Source organism: Furipterus horrens, unplaced genomic scaffold, assembly GCF_987537825.1.
Source record: "Furipterus horrens unplaced genomic scaffold, mFurHor1.1.pri manual_scaffold_2, whole genome shotgun sequence".
In the NCBI taxonomy this organism is placed as follows: Eukaryota; Metazoa; Chordata; class Mammalia; order Chiroptera; family Furipteridae; genus Furipterus; species Furipterus horrens.
In genome coordinates, this window is record NW_028327172.1 from 65,304,424 (window position 1) to 65,325,239 (window position 20,816).

Below are 20,816 nucleotides of genomic sequence, written 5' to 3' on the forward strand. Positions count from 1 at the left end.
TCTATTAACTCTAAAAACATTAATTTAAAGTAGAAGAGAATGAGATTGCAGACTATAATATTATCACATAAAAAGAGTTTTATACAGTCAATACCTGAGTGTCTGTACAGTGGAGAACTCTGAAGTAACAAGTAAAATAGAGCCTAGTGAGCCAGCACTGTGGTTGTTAAAGGGCAGGTAACCAGCTTTTTGGAATCTTGAGAAGAAAGGCTCTTTGCCACATGCAAATAGTTATAGAAATAATATGTTAGAATTATTGAAATAATAGAAATAAAGGTTGATGTGTGACCAAATGCAGATGGTATATATAAATGGGTAGTAAATTTCTATATTCTATAAATTCAGTGAAATTCCTAATGAAGACTGTAAATTGAATGGCATTTTAAAAAATCACACACACATTTTATTCCTGCTAAAAATGATAAAACCATTTTAAAATTTTGTGGATTTAATAATTAAAGAATCCTGTACCTTTATGTTTAAATTCTGCTTAAGCATAGACTTTAGTGTCTTAAAACGTCTTTATCATTTGTAGAGAATTTCTCATTAGCCAAATTAGATATCAATAAAATTCTCTGACAGTTTAGTGTCACAAGTAGAATTTAAGTTGTTGCCTTGATACTACACTTTTACATTGTTTTCCTCTTATGGTAATTATACTTTTGTGATGCCATTACAATGCTAGTAACAGAGATTATGTGCACATGATTTACCAGTATTTATATGTTAATGTAGTAAAATTTCATAAAACCCCCAAAATTATAAGGGTACTTTTACACATCCTTTAAACCAGGGGCCAGCAAACTATGATCCAAGAGTCACATTTGACCTTCTGCCTCTTTTTGTGTGATCCATCAACTGAAAATGACTTTTACATTTTAAAATGAGTTTTAAAAAGTCAAAGGACACTATTTTTTGTCTCGTGATAATGATAAGATCTTCAAATATCAGGGTCCTATAGAGAGTTGTACTGGCACATGACCACGCTCATCTGTTTATTTACTGTCTGTGGCTGCTTCCTGCTATGAGGGCAGAGATAAGTGCTGATGGAACATACTGGGCTTACAAAGGACAAAATACTTACTATCAGGCCTTTACAGAAACAGTTTGCTGATCCCTGCTCAAAGCCAATGGAAGGAGTCTGGAATTCTGGATGGAGTGTTTAAAGTGGACTCAGTGTGTGACTTAATTTGGCTTCATTTACAGACTTCATACATCATATACATCATTGCTTTTGAATATCATTATCTACTCCGTAAACAAAAATAAAATTACATTTTAAAAAACGTACTTCCTTGAAATGTTTAGGACCAGCAAAACAATCACATATAAGAGCATTATATTTTAAGAAGAAATAATAAATGAACAATTTAAATACATTTTTAAGTAATGATTTCAAGGTCCTCCGAGAATGCCAGACAGCTAAGGGCAGATTCCAAAATCCTTATATCATATTTGTAGTTTTTAAATTTCTGGAATATAGTTACTTATACAGTACTTGAAATTCTCAATTGTTATGGAGGAGACATCTGGAGAGTTACTTATCAAAAAGAAAGATACTTTTAAAGAAAAAACCAGCCAAAAAATAAAAATGTCAATTTAAACTTCTTTTTTCCTTTTCCATTAATAGGGAGCTACATAGTCTGCTGGTGTAGGACTTGATAGAAATTGTCTGTTGTCATTTAGTGGGCTGATCCCCATATCTGCGTCAGATAAAATCATAGCACTTATTTGTTACCATGGATACCATGAAGATACTGCCATCCACTAAATAATATTAGAGGAAGACAACATAATTTTCTGGGACTAGTCCTGTTTTGCCTTCATAAGTTGCCTTCAGCCATCCTGGTTCCACTGACGGGTACACTGGCAAAAAAAATAAAAAGTTAATGTCAGTCACTCAATCAACATTAGCTTCAAATAATTATATACACAAATGGGTAAGAATGCACATCAGACTGCACGTATCCACTCATCAAAACAATGCCACAGCACCTTTAAAGCTGGAAATGTCCTTTACATTCATGTTATCAACCAATCAGCCAATTTCTTCCATTCTTCCTGCACCTCCATTCCATCCCACGCCCTGCCCCACCCACCACACACAGGAGAGGAAACTGGGGGCCAGAGGAATCTGATCTGTTCATTTGTGGAGGTCACGAGAGGCAGGGCCTGGAATTAGGTTCTGAGTCTCCTGGCTTCCACTTTAGACCTTCGCTACACTATTCCTTCAGGGGCAGCAGTGGGTGCACCTACCGTTAGAAAATATCGCCCCCTGTGGGAAGGAGAGCTCGTGGCTGTGCTCAGCTTTACAGGAATACATGGCTTTGGCTTGGCTGAAAGGGTAAAAGACAGTCTGTAAAAACCACAACGTTCAAAATAATTTTTTATATTCAAATTATTCTTAAAAATGCTGTGATATTTACTTGTAATTGGAGTATAATATAAAGTGCACATGTAAGTGTACAAAGTGCATTTTTCACAAACTGAACACATGTATGTAATCACACAACATTGATAGCAAACTAAAAGTTTTCTTATGTTTCTGGTCAATATCTTCCAGGATAACTACCTGGCTTATAACAAACAGCCCGAACTGGTTTTAAAGAACGCTACTATTGGTCGTTGGTAAATATGTTGTTTTTGCAGCATATATAGAGGGTCATAGGTACCCTAAAATATTTATTTCCACTTTCATTTAAGACTACCAGAGGTGAGAGCCCCAAATTTAAAGGTCTACAAGGAATAGTAAGTGAGTTAAGCAAGCATGATGGACAAGTTGATAGTAAGTGGCGACCAATAATAGCGTCATTGTCAGGGCAATGATGGGACAGATAGAGGCTTTGCAAACCAGGGACCATACTCATCTCTTAGAAAGGGAAGCTAGCACTCAGCTCCCAACATGTGTACCAAACGGGAATTCAGGCTCCCTATAGCCAGCTATTCTGGTTTTCTAAGAGAAGCCAGAATCTCAGGGTTTTATAGAAGTTCTAGTTAAAAACATTTGAGGCAACATTAAAAGGCCATCATCTGAGGGTGCTAATCAAGTCAAGTCACCAATCAAGTCACATTTATTCTGCAATACCCGTTTATCTTGGTAAGATGTGGAACTGTGCTTGACTCCACCTACTTCTCACGCTCTCTATCACCACCAGACTCCAGGCCAAAATCACTTCTAGTGTGACTCACTGGATGGTTTCCTACCATCCTAAATCCTGCAGGCTTCCCGTTTTTGTCCCCTTACAATCCATTCTTCACAGAGCAGCCAAGACAGTTTGAAAAAGGTTCTGATGAATCATGCTATTTCCCTGATAACAAACCTTTAACTGGTTTCCAACTCTAGCTCCATCCCACTCACAATCAGGTGCCTGTTGGTTCTGCTTCCTCTCTGCCCGTCCCCGCCCATACATTGTACTCCAGTCCCACCTGCCCTTTCTCCTCACACATGCCCAGCTCGTTCCCACCTCAGGGCCAGCTGAGCCCTGGCTCTGAGCTGTTTTCCTCTTGAACTTCATATGGCAATGAGCTTCTAGTTCATCTTACACTTCCTGAATTTTCCTGAAGGTCATATCTCCCCTGACCACACACTCTAAAATAGCTGCCTGTACAATTATCATAACCTCCTAAGTCTACATGATACTAATATCTGTTATTCTCTTGTTATTGTTGATATTTCTGTTATCTTCTCTCCTAATCAGAATGTAACCTCCATGAATGATGATGCCTAGTAGTAACTCAGTTAAGTATTTCCTGAATACTTGAGTAGAAAAAGAAGGGAAAATGCTCTGATGCTCTGGGCTCTTTTTCTATGTGATGAGTCATTTGAATATTCAAGGCACCCTGTCTTTCCTTCCTTTAGTCCCAGTACTTAATCTGCAAACAAGCAGCAGCAGTATTTGTCACTGCAGATCTCTCAAAGCACCAGGGTTACGTTCTTTCATTTCCCTGTTGGAGCTTAGACCCTGTGTCTCACCTCTATATGTCCACAATAAGGCGAGGTTCTCAAATGTTATCTGAAGATTGGAAAGCTAGGGAGGAGAAATTCTGACCCCGTCCCCAGAATCTGCTTCTATACTTCTAGAAATTTTGCTAGGGGAGCCTGCAGCAGTCAGGTTTGAGAAAGATCAGTAGCCCACTTTCCAATCAAACATGGCTTAAGGAAGAATTGAGAAAATGAGGGCACCCAGAGAAAGGGCTTTACACTAAAGAAGAGCCACGTGGGTGCATATGTGTACGCATGCACATGTCTGCATGCACATGGGTGTGTTGGCTGATGTGGGTGGGAGATGGGGGAGGAGCATGCTACCAAGTTCTGAAGACTTCTAAGAATCAGATGATCGTATTGTTAAGCAGGAAAAAATATTAGTTTTTTCTTATAAATCTTCTAGTTAAATGTAATAATTTAATTCAATATCTGATATAATTGACGGCTGCAAAGCCATTTCTCCAAAAATAAGTAGAGATTTTTTAAGAATTCACATTTCCTAACAGCAACAACTTCCTCCAAAAAACATTACGTCTTATTGCTTTGAGTCCTTAAAATAGATACATAAGGGAACAATTTCCAGCTTTAAGACATAATAGTCCTTACAATGATATAATTTTTGCAACTGTACTTTAAAATTCAATTAAACTATAGTTATTAATATTTCAGATGTGAAAGTTCTCTTTATAGTATTTTGTAAGATTACATGGGAGGCAAGCAGAATAATTATATCACTAAATAAATAGATATTGTTAAATGTGTCAAGAATAGGGAGTCAGAAAAATATCTGTCATGACTTTTCAATTATCTGTGCATGTGTCTAGACAGGTATAATTTTCTTCTGCTGAGCCCTGTAACTGCAGGTGTTAGCTCAGCAGAGAGCTTTGATGATTTAATGTAGACTTTTGTGACAGTGAAGCTTTCTCTCCAGGTGCTAATGCTTCCTCTTTTACTGCCTTGCTGTATTGAAGATGTGAAAATTACACTGTTACCTATTGAGTCTCTCTTCAGAAGATTCTAATATTCTTTGAAAAGGATTCTGAAAATTCTGCATCTTACTGCATGGGAGAGTAAGGTAATAACACTTACTGCCCCGAAAGCCGTTTCTTTCCTTATGTGTGGAAGATGATGCGATCACAAGCCCCATTCTGAGGCTAAATGCTGCCTAATGCTGATGAGTAGATTTACAAATGTGTGATCAGGTCAGTGCAAAATTTGCAATACTTATCATAAGCAAAATAAAAAGTTCACCAAATCAAAACTGATACAATGTTTTGCGGGGAGCCACTTAACAATGATAAGCACATACAAACATACACCCTCACACATTTTGTGCTGAGAATGTCACTGCTGAGGGGCCAGAAATGCACACAGATAATACTTTTTAAAATCCCAAAGAAGTAACATATGTCTCAGAGGTTAAAACCGGTGTTCTCCTCTAATGGTCTCCTTGGCTTTTTTGCAGCTCCTGAATGTTGACTATGCCTGCGCCTTCTGATCATTCCTACACATTGTCCTTTGACAAAACCTTAAATGAAACCATTCCCCAAAGACCAATCAATGCTCAATTTTCCTTTTCGCTCAAAAAGCCCTATCTTCATCCACACAGAGTAACTGCTGGGTGCAGTTTCTCAAACGGTAAAGTCCTGTCTCCTGGTGCCAGCTGCACATTTCCAACAGCCTCTCAGTGTTCCTCAGGCTCACTCACACGTTCTGGCAAACTTTCCTTTCCCCCACGTACCCACGAGCTGAGACCAGAATCTAAATTGCCATTCTTTCTGCCACTCAGACTCGAAGACTTGGAATCTTCTTTATCTATCATTCACTCCCAATATCAAAGTAGTTGCCCAATCCTGATGTTGTCCATAAGATTCTCCTTATTGCTTTTCATTCCTTTGTTAATGCCCTAATTACAGACTTCTAAATCTCACCAATTCCATCCCAAATGTCTGACTCTCCTCTCCTCTTCACAACTCCCTAGAAAGATGACTTGAAACAATCTGTTCAGGTGCATCTGAACTGATTAGATCACCTGTTTGCTCAATGGCTCCCAAAGCCTGCAGTATCTCCCAGAGATGTTACTTTTCTATTACTGGAGGTCATCCACGAGAATCTCCTAATTGGTCTCTTTCACAAACATAGCTAGTCTTCCTACTACTCACTACTGGTTCTATCATTCCTCAAGGTCTAATTCAAGAATAACCCTGAGTTCCCTAGCAGGAACATGAAATAAGCATTACAGGAGATTAGTAAGGAAAATGTTTTCAACTTCTTTCTATTGTTTAGCTGTATATTTACTGGTACCAGAAAGTATCACGTGTGGCTGTTAAGAGTTCATGTTTATATATCATTAATGTATTAATGAGAGGCTTGAGTATCTTAAAGTAGTTCAATAGAAATTATCACAATAATAATAGTTGTTATTGTAAAGACCATCTGTGGAGAACTTACCAAATAGATCGCTGTGTATTTGAAATTTATAACAATTTGGCAAAAAAAAAAAAAAAAATTATAACCTTCATTTTATAAAGACAATAGATTTTTTAAATATGTGACTCCAAGGTTCCACACATAGGAAGTGGTGAAGCAAGAATGTGAATGTGAGGTCCACTGTGTTCTACTGCCCCTGTCTCTTGGTGAAACGTTATAACATGCTCCACAGTGTTGCGTACCAGATGAAAAAAAGACCTGCTTTTCAATGCACCAGTTAGTGAACTCTAAGTGCATGCTGACAACCATGAGAAGTTGATTTAGAGTAGTATTTAGAATGTAAAAGAATATTAAAAATGCAGAGACTGATTGTTGAACATTTAAGTATATATTTATGATATGACAGCATTCTGTTTTACTTCAACAGCTTGCTTTTTTAAAACTCTGTGGGATTATCTCTGATTACAGTACTTGAGACGGACGGCTGCCGAAACGAAACGAAACGAAACAGTACTTGAGTTCTTAACAGATTGAGAATTTCCTAATAAAAGGGCTCCATCTAGTGGAGCAATTCAACCATATAGCTGGACAGACAGAAGTAACAAGGTTAAATAAATCCCTTCCATTAAGGCCTAAAATAGATGACATTTTGAGAGATAAATGATGTTTGCTCTGACATACACAGTGTCTAACTGTCATTGTGTCTTGACAAAAAAGGAAGAAGGCAACGATGCTAAAGCAGAGGTAAGGTCCACTCAAATACTCTGGAATCTGTTACATGAATGCAACGTACTGACCAATGTCCTAGAAAGATACTAACTCTGGGGACTTAAAAACACTAACACATGAGGACCTTTTTAGGCTTGGGAGTGGGGGATTCTTCCAGAAAAAGGTCTATAAAAGTCAAGAATATACTTTTGAAAATTTTTCACAAACTACTACCAAAGGAGTTTTTGTTGTGCAAAGGGTTACGGCAACTGTATCTTCTAGAAAATCTATTTGTTTAGAACCCTTCCTTTGAGAAGATTTTAGCAAATGAAGCATCACCTTAAGAGTCTAAGACACTAGATATTGTTTACAGACATGACCTCTTCCCCATGAAGGGAGAGTGAATGTGGCCTGGACCATCTGCAGCATGGAGGGACAGAGCTATTAAAGATGACCCACCAGGTCAACACAAGGCAACAACGTCACCACTATTTTATTTTTTTGTTTTGAAAACTTACCGCCCAGAAGAAACCGGCTTAACTGAACCAACGTTTTCAAACAGTTGGGCTTTCGCTGCCACACTGAAAAATAATTTTACAATGCAAGTTTCATTAAATCAGTTTCTAATGAAATTCAGAGTTATCAGTTAACCAAAACAAAGTGATTGGTTAAGAACTGTCCCCAAATCTGACCTTACTTTTAATTGCTTTAAGGTTTAATGTGGAAGAAAGTTTTAGCTCTAGTCTCCAGCTCATGGAGTATCCAATTGCAATAAACCTATAGCGACCTTCTCTGGGAAGCTTTCAGTCCTTATTTGTCCTACCTCAGAAAACTGGGAGCAGTAAAAAGGAACATTTTCTCCCTGCTCTGCTCCCAGTAGTAGTATTATTGACTTCGGTGAAGCCACAGGAGAAAAATCAAATCAACACGATGAAAGAATTGTTCATTTTGACAGCTAAAACAAAACTAGTTCTAAAATTGTTTCATGTATTCTTTAATATTAGAACACTGTTCCTGTAATATGGAAAGAGAAACAAAATGTGGCCGATAAATAAGTCTGGAGATTCAAATCTTATTTTAAGTCACGGAGTGGGGGCGTGGTCTGTAAAGAGCTGGGGAAGTTAGGTAGGGAGTGAAAGGAGTGAAAACTAAGGGATACTTATTCATTACACAAGTTTCAGTATTTATTAAAAGAGCTATCAAGTTCCTTAGATTATATTCTGAACTAGATTTTTAAAATCAATTTTATTTCTTTGACAAACTGCTCCCAGAGCAGAACCATTTGATACTTTCAAGGATTATTTACACCTAACACAGAACACACACTCTCTCATTAATTTCTTCTTTTACTATCACTAAAATCACAAAACAGAAGCTCTTCTCTTTCCCTCAAAAAGAATAGAATTTATATTCTCCCATTTCCCTTGTCACATTGACCTGAAATTTAATTTCCCTCCATGGCTAGAACTATAAAAACACTGGGAAGCAGACAGATTTACAGATATATTTGTCTATATCATGGTAGCTGAATTTCTGACTAAGAGAGACATAATGTATGTTAAACACACTCTGAAAACAAAAGGTTTGTATCAGAGAAAAGAGATGAATGAATGAATTTTAAAACACTTTGTATGGAAACAAGCTTAGGAAAATGTCTTACTGACCTTTTGAGGAATAATTTAAATGTCAGGAATACCATCATATTAAAAATGGACACAGTATAATAGCACAGATTCAAGATAGAGAGCCCTGCATTGGAATTCCAGCTCTATCCTTAGAAGCTGAGTGTCTGTACACTGGTTCCTTAAACTCTTTCTCTAATTTTATTTTATTATTATTTTAATAAGAGTAATTGGATATGTAACATTGTGTGATCCTTAAAGTTTCTGAGTATCAATTCCCCTCATCTGTAAAATGAGGTTTATACTACCTACTGCACAAGGATACTGTGGACCTTATAAGAGATACCATATGCCCAGATGCCTACTAATAGCAATATGGCATTTGGAAAAGCTCTGTAAGTCTGTAGAATAAACTGAAAGGGAAAGAAACTTTTCCTCTTTGGATTTTGCTTAGCTGTTTATCCAGGTTCCCATTTTCTCTTCTTTGACCCCCTTTCTGTTTACATCTGTGTACCCTACCTTATCAGCCCTTACACTTCTGGGTCATTTCTTTTGATTAGAAGGACTGAATCCCTTTTGCCCATCACACTGTTTGCTTTCTAGGAGCTTTTTTGAATCAGTGAGTTCTCAGATGGGGAGACATGTGACGGCCAGCTTTCGCAGCTAGAAAGCAGTTGAATTTCTGCCAGAGGTGGGGGGCAGGGGACCTCGGAGCTGGGCCTGACACAACAGTTAGCTGAGAGGTTGATGGTTAGCTTTTACTGGCAGGCTTCTGGCTTCAAAGCCCGTAACTACTATATTACACATCTATTTTCTTGTCCTTAAATTAAGCCACAGTTCTGCTTCTAAGGAAAGCAGCTGAAGCGCCTGCCCACGAGAGGGCTTCCATATGCCCTAAGCCTAGTCTAACTGCCACATCACTCTTAGACGAGGACAGGGCTCTCCTCTACAGATGAGGCTTCAGCCGTGGAAGTCCCAAGCGCTCCTCTGGACTCTCCATCCCCGCATGCCCCTGGCAGACACAGCAAACACAAACCTCACTTACATGGAGCCCGGCCGCTGGTAGCCATTGCTCGAGGCAGTGTCCAGCCTTAACCGCCTGCACATTTTTGGAGGCAGGTCTGGGTATGGTGGGGCTTTAGGCGTCTCTTTGGAACCTATGGAAGTTAAGCTTTGAATGGAACCACTGTAGCTCTTGTTTCCTAAAAAGAAAGCCCAAGAAAACAGGCAAGGTGTTATTAGACAAAATAACAGCAATAACCCAGTACGTGTGCCTAACAAAGGGAAGCATTCTTCTCTGAGCCCAAGTGAGAAGGTACAGAATGTTCTTTCAGCACCACAGCCCATCACTCAGAGAGATCAGAATCTACAACAATCACAAACACAGCGCCTCACAGAGATAGAAGGAGCCAGGAAGAAAGTCACAGTGCACAGGAGTCTGAAAAATCCAGGCTCCCAAGGAACAACCTAGATAAGCATCATTAATCTCTTTCCCATTAACTTTTCCTTGGCTTAATCATGCTGAATCCTCTGGCAAGTGGCACGGAGTTAATGACATCTTGCATAAGCTCCACTCTGGCTTACCTTCAGCTGCAGAGATGGATTTGAGAAAGGTAGCTGAGGCTCTTTTCTGCCCTGAAACCCCATGAGACCCTTTCTTGGCCAGGTCTATGGGTGGGGAAACATCCCCCGGGCTAGTGACAGAGGCAATACTCTGGCAATCTGATTCTGCATCCGTTTTGGTTGCATCTTCTCTAGAACTGGATTCAGGACTAGTTGTCCAAAGACCAAGGCTTTTCTGTCCATTGGAAGGTGATGGGGATGCAATCCAAGGAATCCCTCCAGATTTCTCCCTGGGCTGGCAGGAAGCAGGCTTTGTGTTGCTGTTTTGTTCGGAGGAGTGAGAGGAGAGGGACTCGATGCTCCCCATGGGCGTGCTGGCGGGGCTGCTGCTGTAGGAGTCACCTGAGCGGGAGCAGGGGGGAGAAGAACAGCGGATCTCTGTTGAGAACAGCACCACCCAAACGCTTCCATTTTCCAGCTCACATGCACTCTGAGGCCATCTGATGCCACTGAAGTGATGGGCCTTTACCTGGCGTAGAGAACTGTCCCCAGTACTGGAGAAAGGCTTCAAAACATGCATTTGAACTTGGTGAATGCATTTTTCAATACTGTTCAAGGGAGATTTTTATATGTACCCTGCCCCTAGGAAATTGTTACTTGTTGAAGCATGAGTGGGCAGACTTGAATTCAGATAAGATTCTGAAAAAGGACTTATAAGCAAGGGAAATGATTCCATGATGATATTACAAAAATAGATAAATAAATTCAGTGAAACGGGGAATATTAAAGGCATACCCCCTTTTTTTACTTTTACAATCTTAGGTGATTGAGTTACAATGCATCTGAATCCTCCTCCATTCAAAGGGACCATTAAATATCAGCTGCAAATCATAAGCTGCTTTCTATTTTTAAAGTGGGACTTTTTCCTTTTCCTCCTAAGAATATAGCAACATAAGAAACTGGCTGTTTTACTAGGTGTATTTTTTAATGTTCCTAAAAGTAAGGTATAAGAAAAAGAAGCAGAGAAACTGTATCGGAGTGTTCAAATATGTCTAAATTTAAAAACTCATATTTTCTATTAAATAGTTATTGTGAAAAAATTGGGAGGCATAGGTATATGAAATGAAACGAAAATGGTCCCACTTTAACACATACTGCAAGCTCAAGCTGCCACCCACTTCATCTTGGGGCTTGGCTCAGAACAGTGAGGTAGTGATAAGGTGTGGTGTGGTTTCTCTTATTTCTTTTCTTTCTCTCTTTGAGATAGCTTTGATACCCAAGAGATGCTGCTTTAAGAACATAATATGAAAGGAAGAAAGAAAATGACTGATTCTGCCACACTTCCTCTTGCTTTCTTCTCTAACCACTTTGACAATGGGACAAAACCTTCCACAAAATAGCACCTCATGTATTTAATCACAGCTGCGGAGGGGGAAAAGGGGGGGTAGTACTGAGCAAACTAATTACTTCTTTTGTAGCAGTAACGAATTTTCTTGTCCAAGGTACCTTGCAACTATACTGACAAAGAACATAGAAATGTTAGAGGTGGAGGAGATATTGGGGCGATAGCATCAGTAAAAACAACTTCTATTTCTACATAATTAGAGGTAGAAAGGCTGAACTAAAAGAAGAAAGCCTCTCCCTAAGGCGGGCACACTTACTATCAGGTTCTGCCAGGCACGGAGTGTACCTCCCTCTGGGCTTCCGGGAGCCTGTGGAGAGGCAGATCGCACGCGTCCTTCGGGATCCAGATCGAGACTGAGGCTGAGGAAGAGGAATGCTTGGGTCTGGGGCTGTATGAAAAATCTACGGAAGAACAATGAGCTGAGGTCAACAAAAGGGTGAAATGGCCATTTTCCCCATACAAGAAGCTTTGAGAGTTATTAAGTAATCTTAGAACTATATGCTACTTAACCAGTTTGCATGGCAAGAGATGTTTTGATACCAAAAAAAAAAAAAAAAAAAAAAAAAAATTCCAAGAACAATTACATCTTTCTTTTCTATTTACACTGAGTAATGTTTCTTCTCTGGGTTTTCCTTTCTATGCTCCCCCATTTCCTGACAGTGAAATTCAGATTTCTCATAATTTAAAGAAGCCTTTCAAATAGGAACAAATGTCTATGTCAAGACACATGGGTTCTTTTTATTGTGATGGTCTCTTTCCCTCTTCATGCCGAATATAGCCTTTGGGGAAGAGGTTCCTTTTGTGTCATTTCCCCAGGAGAATGTGCCCCTTGTTTCTTAGGCGAGCGTGCTGCCACACTGCTGCTTCTGAACTGTCAAGAAATGTGCCAGCTGCAGGGAGAGGTCTGAGCACCGCAGGGGGATGCAGCCACGTGCTCTCCGGTTGTGAGGAAGCTTACAGCCTGAGATAGGCACTAAGGATATTCTTCCCTAGGCACTAGGAAGGGGCCCAGGGAACGACAGAGGCCTACTCACTCTCTCACAAGGACTAGATCAGACATAAATATATCACAAAATGTTTAGACCTTCAAAGGTCAAATTTCTTAATAACCCAATCAATTTGGCTTTCCCAACTTCCAATTTCCATAGTTATTCTAAGATCTCACTCTTATGAAGAAGTCCTTCTTAGGGATGGGATAAAGAAAAGACTTCAAGACTGTTCCCTGAACTTTTTTTTTTTGGCTTTATTTAGTTAGAATAGCACCTCTACTGTACACTTAGGAGTCTAATTCCAGAGAGATTAAAAAGTCAAAATAGACTTAACCACAAAGTAATTCTAAAGTATTCTCTGAATATGTGCAAAAAACTGATTATATAAATGCTACAGAAAAAATCTTGAAAGGTAAGTGATGGAGAAGGAAAGGAAGCCATCCATCTGCTCAGAGGGTTTGGAGAAAGACTTAAGAACTGAACAAGAAAAAAGAAAATCAAAGTTCTCATGAAGAAGTAATTTATACAAAATTTATAAGACTGATCTCATTTACAGAGATCTAAGATCACAATGTGAAGCTCACAGAGGATACAAGTGCAAAAGCAAGATGAAACAAATGCAAGACACAAAATTTGACATTTCCACATGAAAATTTAGCTCACCTTTTCATAGTGCTCTATCAGAATCTCAACCACAATATTCTGAAATTTAATATTCATCATAGCAGCCACAGTTTCTTCCTGTGCTCTCATGAGAGTTGGGCCAAATATGACACCAAGGTTTGAGACAGTCATGAGATTTTGCTGGCTATGCAGTGATACTCTGAAAACAAGAGCAACAAAAAATAGCTTAAGTCAAATGTTTAGTAATTATAAAATGTTGTCATCTACCAAATTTGTGACATTATAGGCTAATTTTTTCAAATAGTCAGGTTTAGTCATTCCCAATTGGCCTTAGTGAGTATAGCCTAAAATGACATAATAAGTTAACACAGCCAAAGTAAAACATAATTACAAAGGTTAATATATTGAAGGAAAAAATCCTGATTTCCTAAAACGAGTGCAATCTCCCTAGAGAGAGATGATCAGCTCTTCGGTATTTTCTACAGTACTATACTTCCTTTAGAACAGATGGTTTAGAGTAGACTGGTTGTAATTTTATTTGGAATTACCAAACACATCATTGAAAACCTACTGCCAGGCACTTTCAGTTATGATTGCATTTAATCTTCCCAGGAAGTCAGTTTCTCCAATTACACAGGCGAAAAAAACAAAGCTCCTAAAGTAAAAATGATGTACTTGAGGTCACAGAAAATTAGCAATAGAGATGCTATTTCAATTCAGGTCTCCTGACTGCAAGTCAAGGGTCTCCTTGAGCTCCCCACATCAGACAACTGGCCAATGCATGTTTCCATCCGTCCTTCCTTCCAACCCTCCTTCCCAAACTTCTGGGCACTTCCCTAGTGCTGGGCACTGTGCCGGGCAAATAGTAAGACAAGGGAATGTGAAAGCATCAGTGCTGGCTTGCAAATGGAAAGGAAACAAAAAAGCCTATGATATTACTGGCCTTACCAAAGTAATCCCAGTAACTAACAAAAATGACTGTGACCAATTAACTAATTTGGACACTAGACATATTCTTTAGAGGAAACCTCATTCATTTGACCAATCTCCTAGGTTAACCACTGCCTTTTCTGTGTTACTCCCAGCCAGCATTTTAGAACATAAAATTCTAGGAAGGAGCACAACACAAGATTATGTTTTTATCTGCATATGTATCACTAAGTACATTCTAAAACCAAAAGTAAAATTTCATGGGAAATCCAGGATTTTGGGTTATCCATGCAGTTCCTAGAACAGGACAGGAAGTGCTGACCATCCGAATGACTGAAATTTTCCCTATGCCCAAGAGATCACTATTTAAGAAGGCTCTTAGTTAGAATAAGGAGAGTTTCATTCCACAGTTCCTTCTTATAAATCCAAATATTGTTTAACATGCATTAGAGAATGTATACTAAGAAAGTAGTATGTAAAGGCAGTGAGTCTATCTGGAATCAAAACTTGGATCCATCCAACTTGGAAGTGGGGTGTAGTCAGCCAAGTTATTTAATAGGCTTCAGTTTCCTCATCTATTAAGTATAACAACCTTTATAGTGCTGATAAAATTAAATAATGAGTTAAATTAAGTTAAATATGATCTCAAAATAATTGTCTTCCTGTAATTAAATTGGCTTTAGATACTCTCGCTAAAATGTAAAAGTTCTTGGTAGTGTAAGTAAACTGAAAAATAATTAATATTAAGCTCACTGAAGAATAAATTTAGAAATCCTAAAAAAAACGGTCTATTTTGAAAAGGATAGTTGACAACTTTGTTACTCAGGAAATGAAGTATTTGATGACCAATTTACTCTTCATTGAATTTTCCTTCTGCTGGGCTACTGAGTTAATACAACTACCATTACCCACATGTCATCCATTTCTGCACCTCATTCCCTCAACTCCTATAAATAACAGACAGCCAGTTGCACTTCTGAATATTAAAAGTTAGAGTCAAGGAAGATGCCACAGAGGACCTTGTTTTAAGACAAAGAAAAGAATTGATACCATGTCTCAGAGCTAATTAATAGAAATGTGGAATTCGTCACTGATTCTTTAGACCAGTGACCAATCCAGGTCACAGGTTTTAAATTCTCTCTCTTTTTTAAACCATATAATGTTTCCAGGGACCATGATTGCTATTAGTTGTCTATAGTCAACTTAAGTCATCAGTGATGTGGGCATATATTCCACTATGCAAACACTAACTTGAAAAAATACATGGACCCTCATGTTCATTGCACTTTATTTACGATAGCCAAGACATGAAAACAACCTAAGTGTCCACTGATGGATGAATGAATAAAGGAATTGTGGTATGTGTAAACAATGGAATATTATTCAGATATATAAAAAATGAAATGTTGCCATTTGTGGTGGTACAGAGGGACCTCAAGGGCATTATGCTAAAAATGAAATAAGTCAAGAGAAAGACAAATATCAAATGATCTCCCTTATATGTGGACTCTAAAAGAACACACACAAAACAGCTCCTGAATATAGAGAACAGATTGGTGGTTGTAAGAGGATAAGTGGTCAGGGGTGGGAGAAATGGGTAAAGTGTTTTTTTTTTTTTAATTGAATTTTTAAAAAAATATAGACTTTACAAAATTAGTTTCAAAAAATCTGTAAACAAACAACAAAAAAAAAAAAAAGAAAAAAACCAGAAATGGTGGTGAAGAATGAGCAAGAGAATTTTAAGCACTCTTCCATGGCCAGATACTGTGCCCTGCCATTCCTTGTATCAAAACAACACATATTAAAATTAAGGGTGAAGTTTGTGTTCATCTAACACTCTGTAAAATTAAGCAAGAAAATGTTTATGTGACATTCATGTCACTGTTAAAAGCATTTAAAAAAACATAACTAGAAAACTAGCTTGAATACAGCAAGAGACTGCCCAATAAATACAGTGTGGTTAAATTTCATAAAGAAGTTATACACAACGGCACAAACATAATTCAAAACTCATTCAGACCAAGGATGAGTCCTTGTTCATTACCTAAAAGAGGTATTGCCATGGGAAATAGTTAACAATGTACTTGAAATGATGCAATTTCAATTAAATTCCTATGAGGGAAATTCTTATCATCTCAAAGCCTGCAAGTTGAGAGTTACTAATATGTTATGTAGCACTATTTCAAATGTGCATAGCTAAAATTAGGATAAATTGGGTTACTACTCTAGTAAACAATGAAGGGATTAATCATTTGATTGTGAATCATGGTACTCATCAAGATGAAAAATGTTTTTCTAATGAGATGGTAAGGAGATTTTGAAGTAAATTCAAAATCTGAATTTGGACTTCTGTTACCAGCAAAATGGCAAATAAACTTCTGGATTAAGAGTATGAATATGAGTGTGTGCGAGTGTGTGTGTGTGTGTGTGTGTGTGTGTGTGTGTGTGTGTGTGTGTGTGTGTGTGTGTGTGTGTGTGTGTGTGTCAATTTCTAGATAGATAGGTATGTGATAGTTAATTTTATGGCCAAATTTGTAACACCATAGTACATATCTGGTCAAACACAATTCTAGATGCTTCTGTAAAGATATTTGTTTTACGTGAGATTAACATTTAAATCAGTAGGCTTTCAGTAAAGCAGATTACCCTCCCTAATTTGGGTGGGCCTAATCCAATCAATTGAAGATCTTAAAGGAAAAAGAGTACGGTCTCCTGAGTTAAGGGACAATTCTGTCTCTGGGCTGCCTTGGATTCAAGTGGCAACATCGACTCTACCCTGGGTCTGCAGCCTATAAGCTGCCCTGTAAGCCAATTCCTTGTAACCCATCTCTCTAATATATATACACACAAACATCCTATTCATTCTGTTCCTCTGGAGAAACTTTACTACTAAAATATCAATCCACTGAGATTTTTAAGTACATCAATGAACTTAACAACAAAATCAAAAAAATTTCAGAGACTAAGAGATACTATGAATCAAAAGAAAGAAGCTAATATTAGAGTAGAGGGTTTCACCTGGCAGAACCTATTGACCCTGGTAATATGAGAACTAGTCTCCAAACTTAGGGCTTACAATGCATCTAAAAGAATTGGGGGGAAAAAAGCTACATACTTCTACATATATTTTTAAGTTGACACATAACTTTTTCATCATTGGTTTCACAGTTATGTTTGCATATAATTATATCCTTTGTATATACACAGGTACATACACATGTACATATAGATATACCTTTACAATAAATTGCCACTTTTTAAAGCACATTCTATGGACTATCGGCACCATCATAGACTTTAAGAGCACATAAGCAAGGTTAACTTTAACAGTTGAACAGGTAGTTAAGTGAACTATAGAAGTCAGAGAATTACTTGACCAGGTGCTTTATTAAGATGTCCAGCATCTCTCTGTTTTTCTCTGGCAATTTGTGCACCAATGCATGCACAGCCTCCACCCGGTAGTTTTGGTCATCAGATTCTGTAACATAAAAGGGTTGCAAGTCTCAGGTTTTAACTGCATTCAGATGTGTACATAAACATTCATAATCATCATACCACCGGAAATGCCTTAAAAGTGCTGCTTCATGTGGTGTTATCACATATCATTCCCTAAGGCTGAGACAGGCTCAGTAACTTTTCCAGGGCCATGAAGTTAGTAAGAAGTTACCAAACCTAGGTGTATCTAATCCAGCCCTGTGCTCTTAGCCACAGAACTATGTACTTCCATACCAGAGCTCCTCATCTGCTGTGGTTGTGCTATACAAGGACGGAATCAAACTTTTATCGATGTAAGGGATCCCTGCAATTGTTACAGACTACCGAACACGTTGGGCACTGTAACACTTGATCACACAGAAACCTCCAGTGACTCCATCAGTCCAGAAGAAGCAGACACACCTTTTACAAATCTTACATATTAAAAAACCAGAAGTGACTTTTCTGAGGGATAAGAATTATTATGCAAACAGAGGCCTAGTTAATTTTAAGCCCATGCTAACAATAGGAAATGTGAAAACTGAAAAATCATCTACAGCAAGTCTAGTCTGCCAGGCAAAAGCCAAGATGCAGACATGTCTGCTAGAGAAACTTCTAATGCTTCAGAATAAGGAATCTATTTAACATTCTTTTACTGCAATAAACAAATTCTGGGTGACTGCCCATGCTACCAAGCCCTTTCTCTGGAAAATGCCTGACCAATAGGGCTTATATTATGCAACCACTGTTCCTTCTAGCACACCTATTTGGAGTGAGGAAAGGCTGGGGCAAACACAAGCTTTCTCCCAGGAGCTGAAATGAAGTCACCGAAAAACTGTCTGTTGGATATGTGAAAAGGCAGACCATGTAAAACCAGGCCTGCCATGAACACGTGTTCCAACCCAAGAAAATCTGACTGGAAAGAGACAAGAATGAGGCAGAAATGCAGCAAACAACAGAGATGAGAGGCCCTCCAAATAGAGTCGGGGAGAGAAACGTCAATTTCCAACTTAGCAGTTCCTGGTTGCAGACCCATGGAAGGCCTGACCCCGCCTCTGCCCAGGAATTGTGTGAGACACCTCTTCATCTCTAAAGAACTTCCCCTTTTTTACAGAGCTGGATTTCTGTGACTTGAAACCAAAGAATACCTAACTTTATTAACTTAACATATAGAAAATGGGAATATTCTTAACCCAGACAAAAGATGAATTCTTACAAATAAGAAAATATTTTTAAAATATATTTTATTTATTTATTTTTAGACAGATGGGAAGGGAGGGAGAAAGAGAGGGAGAAAAACACCTATGTGTGAGAGATACAAATTGGGCACGTGCCCAATTTGGGACCTGGCCCACAACCCGGACATGTGCCCTGACTGGGAACTGAACCAGCAACCCTTCAGTTTGCAGGTCGTATTTTAATGATTATGGTAGTAAATAATATGACCATGATTTGCCAGAGAGTAAGTGTAGAAAAAAAATCTTAAAATCAAATGTTTGTATCAAAATCACCAGCTCACTGAGTCATTTTAGCTAAGTGGTTTAAATGCCATTTGTTCTAAAACTAATTTTTTATAAGAAAGAGTTCTAGATTGAGAGTCTAACAAACTGGCTTGTAACCCTGGCATTGCCATGAATTTACTAGTGTCCTTAGACAACGTCTTTTTGCCCACTCTGGATCCTCACTTCTTAATGAGATGAGAGATTGGATTATGTATTTTCTAAGGTCTTGTTCATCTCACAAAGACAGACTTTTATGAAGAGAATGTAAAGTGGAGAGCTTTCAGAAGAAATCTCAGTAGTATAGTAGTATGTATCTATTTACAAGATCATGTGGTCAGTCACACATGCCGTATTAAAAAGCCAGGCCACTCAACTTTATCTGACACTTGTATCAGCAGACAATGTTTCCTGTGACATTGCAATGTGTGGCAATAAAATAAGCAACTGATTGCTTTCTTGGATTGTGAAAAACAGCTCGTTACCGTCACACCTCATACATTTTAACAATGAAATGCTAACTCCTAATTGTTGCAATTCGTTGTAATGGACTCAGATGGCGCCCTGGCACTCTGACCCCGATGTTTTTAAAGTATGGATTTCTAATTTCTCAGGTTACAGGTTTCTCACAGACCTCCCCCCAACCCCCGTCACCTCCCCTGAAGTTGTGAATCAAACAAATCTATTTACATCATGTTGTAACAATCAAAGATCTAAAGAAATGACACAAATATGTGATCATCAATACTGTAAATATAATATGGGAGAAATGAGATTGACGGATATGCCTGTTGCCTGTCAAAAACATCTGATTCTTCCCTCCAGATCTGGGGATACAATATGTGATTATGTGTATGGTAGTGGCATAACTGACTGTACATATTCGTAGTCTTATCCATTTAACCATAAAGTTGCTCTTGTAAAAAACTGACATCCATCAAGTAAAATGTAATTAGAACAATTCCTCACAGCTCTTTCTAATCACACCAGACTGTCACCCCAATGAAGTCTTATTAAGTGACAAACTATTTTAGTTCCTTCTGCAATTGCTTATTTGTTAATAAACCATATTGTAAGCTATTACCTATCTGATCAACAATTTCTTAAGCAATATGTAGGGAAATCTTAGCTAGCTGGTTTAAATGTATACCTCTAAGTAATACAGCATAATATCCATCAATGGAAGTGTACTTACTAACAGCAACAATAAAATCTTTGTGTAACTTGTAAGTCATCAGTGGTTCTGCAAGGCACCTACAACAAAGAGTGAAGCACACTTCAGAATGGCAGTACCTTTTTATTTCCCCTGAACTTTAAGTACTTCTTAAGAATTGGGTGATTGGGCTGCATGATAAAGTCCTAGGCAGGAGGCTCCAGGTGGAACTAAAACTCAGCCATCAGAGACATCATGTCCCTTAGCACTTCTTGCAGCAGCTATATTAAAAAGGGAGGCCGAGAGACAATTTTTTCACTTTGTGAGCAAAACTCCTCTCAGATATGGGAATAATAGTGTTAAAAAAATAACTTTCAATTTTAACTTATTTTTAAAAAATACCTGGGACCCCCACATTCAAATTTAATACGAAA

The 20,816-nt window shown here is 38.2% G+C and overlaps 1 protein-coding gene across 1 annotated transcript in view; it reads right to left on the reverse strand.

Annotated features, from left to right (window-relative positions):
* Positions 1–413: 413 nt before the first annotated feature.
* The window catches only part of ARHGAP42 (Rho GTPase activating protein 42), a 256,525-nt gene continuing 236,122 nt past the window's right edge, over positions 414–20,816 (reverse strand). Inside the window, exons 16-24 of the mRNA XM_090265826.1 lie at positions 20,425–20,483; positions 17,629–17,734; positions 13,366–13,525; positions 11,970–12,114; positions 10,330–10,710; positions 9,791–9,947; positions 7,642–7,704; positions 2,257–2,336; positions 414–1,866 (exon numbers count right to left, since the gene is read on the reverse strand). Coding sequence (XP_090121952.1) covers positions 1,778–1,866; positions 2,257–2,336; positions 7,642–7,704; positions 9,791–9,947; positions 10,330–10,710; positions 11,970–12,114; positions 13,366–13,525; positions 17,629–17,734; positions 20,425–20,483 — 1,240 coding nt within the window. The 3' untranslated portion in view covers positions 414–1,777. The remainder of the gene's footprint in view (positions 1,867–2,256; positions 2,337–7,641; positions 7,705–9,790; positions 9,948–10,329; positions 10,711–11,969; positions 12,115–13,365; positions 13,526–17,628; positions 17,735–20,424; positions 20,484–20,816) is intronic.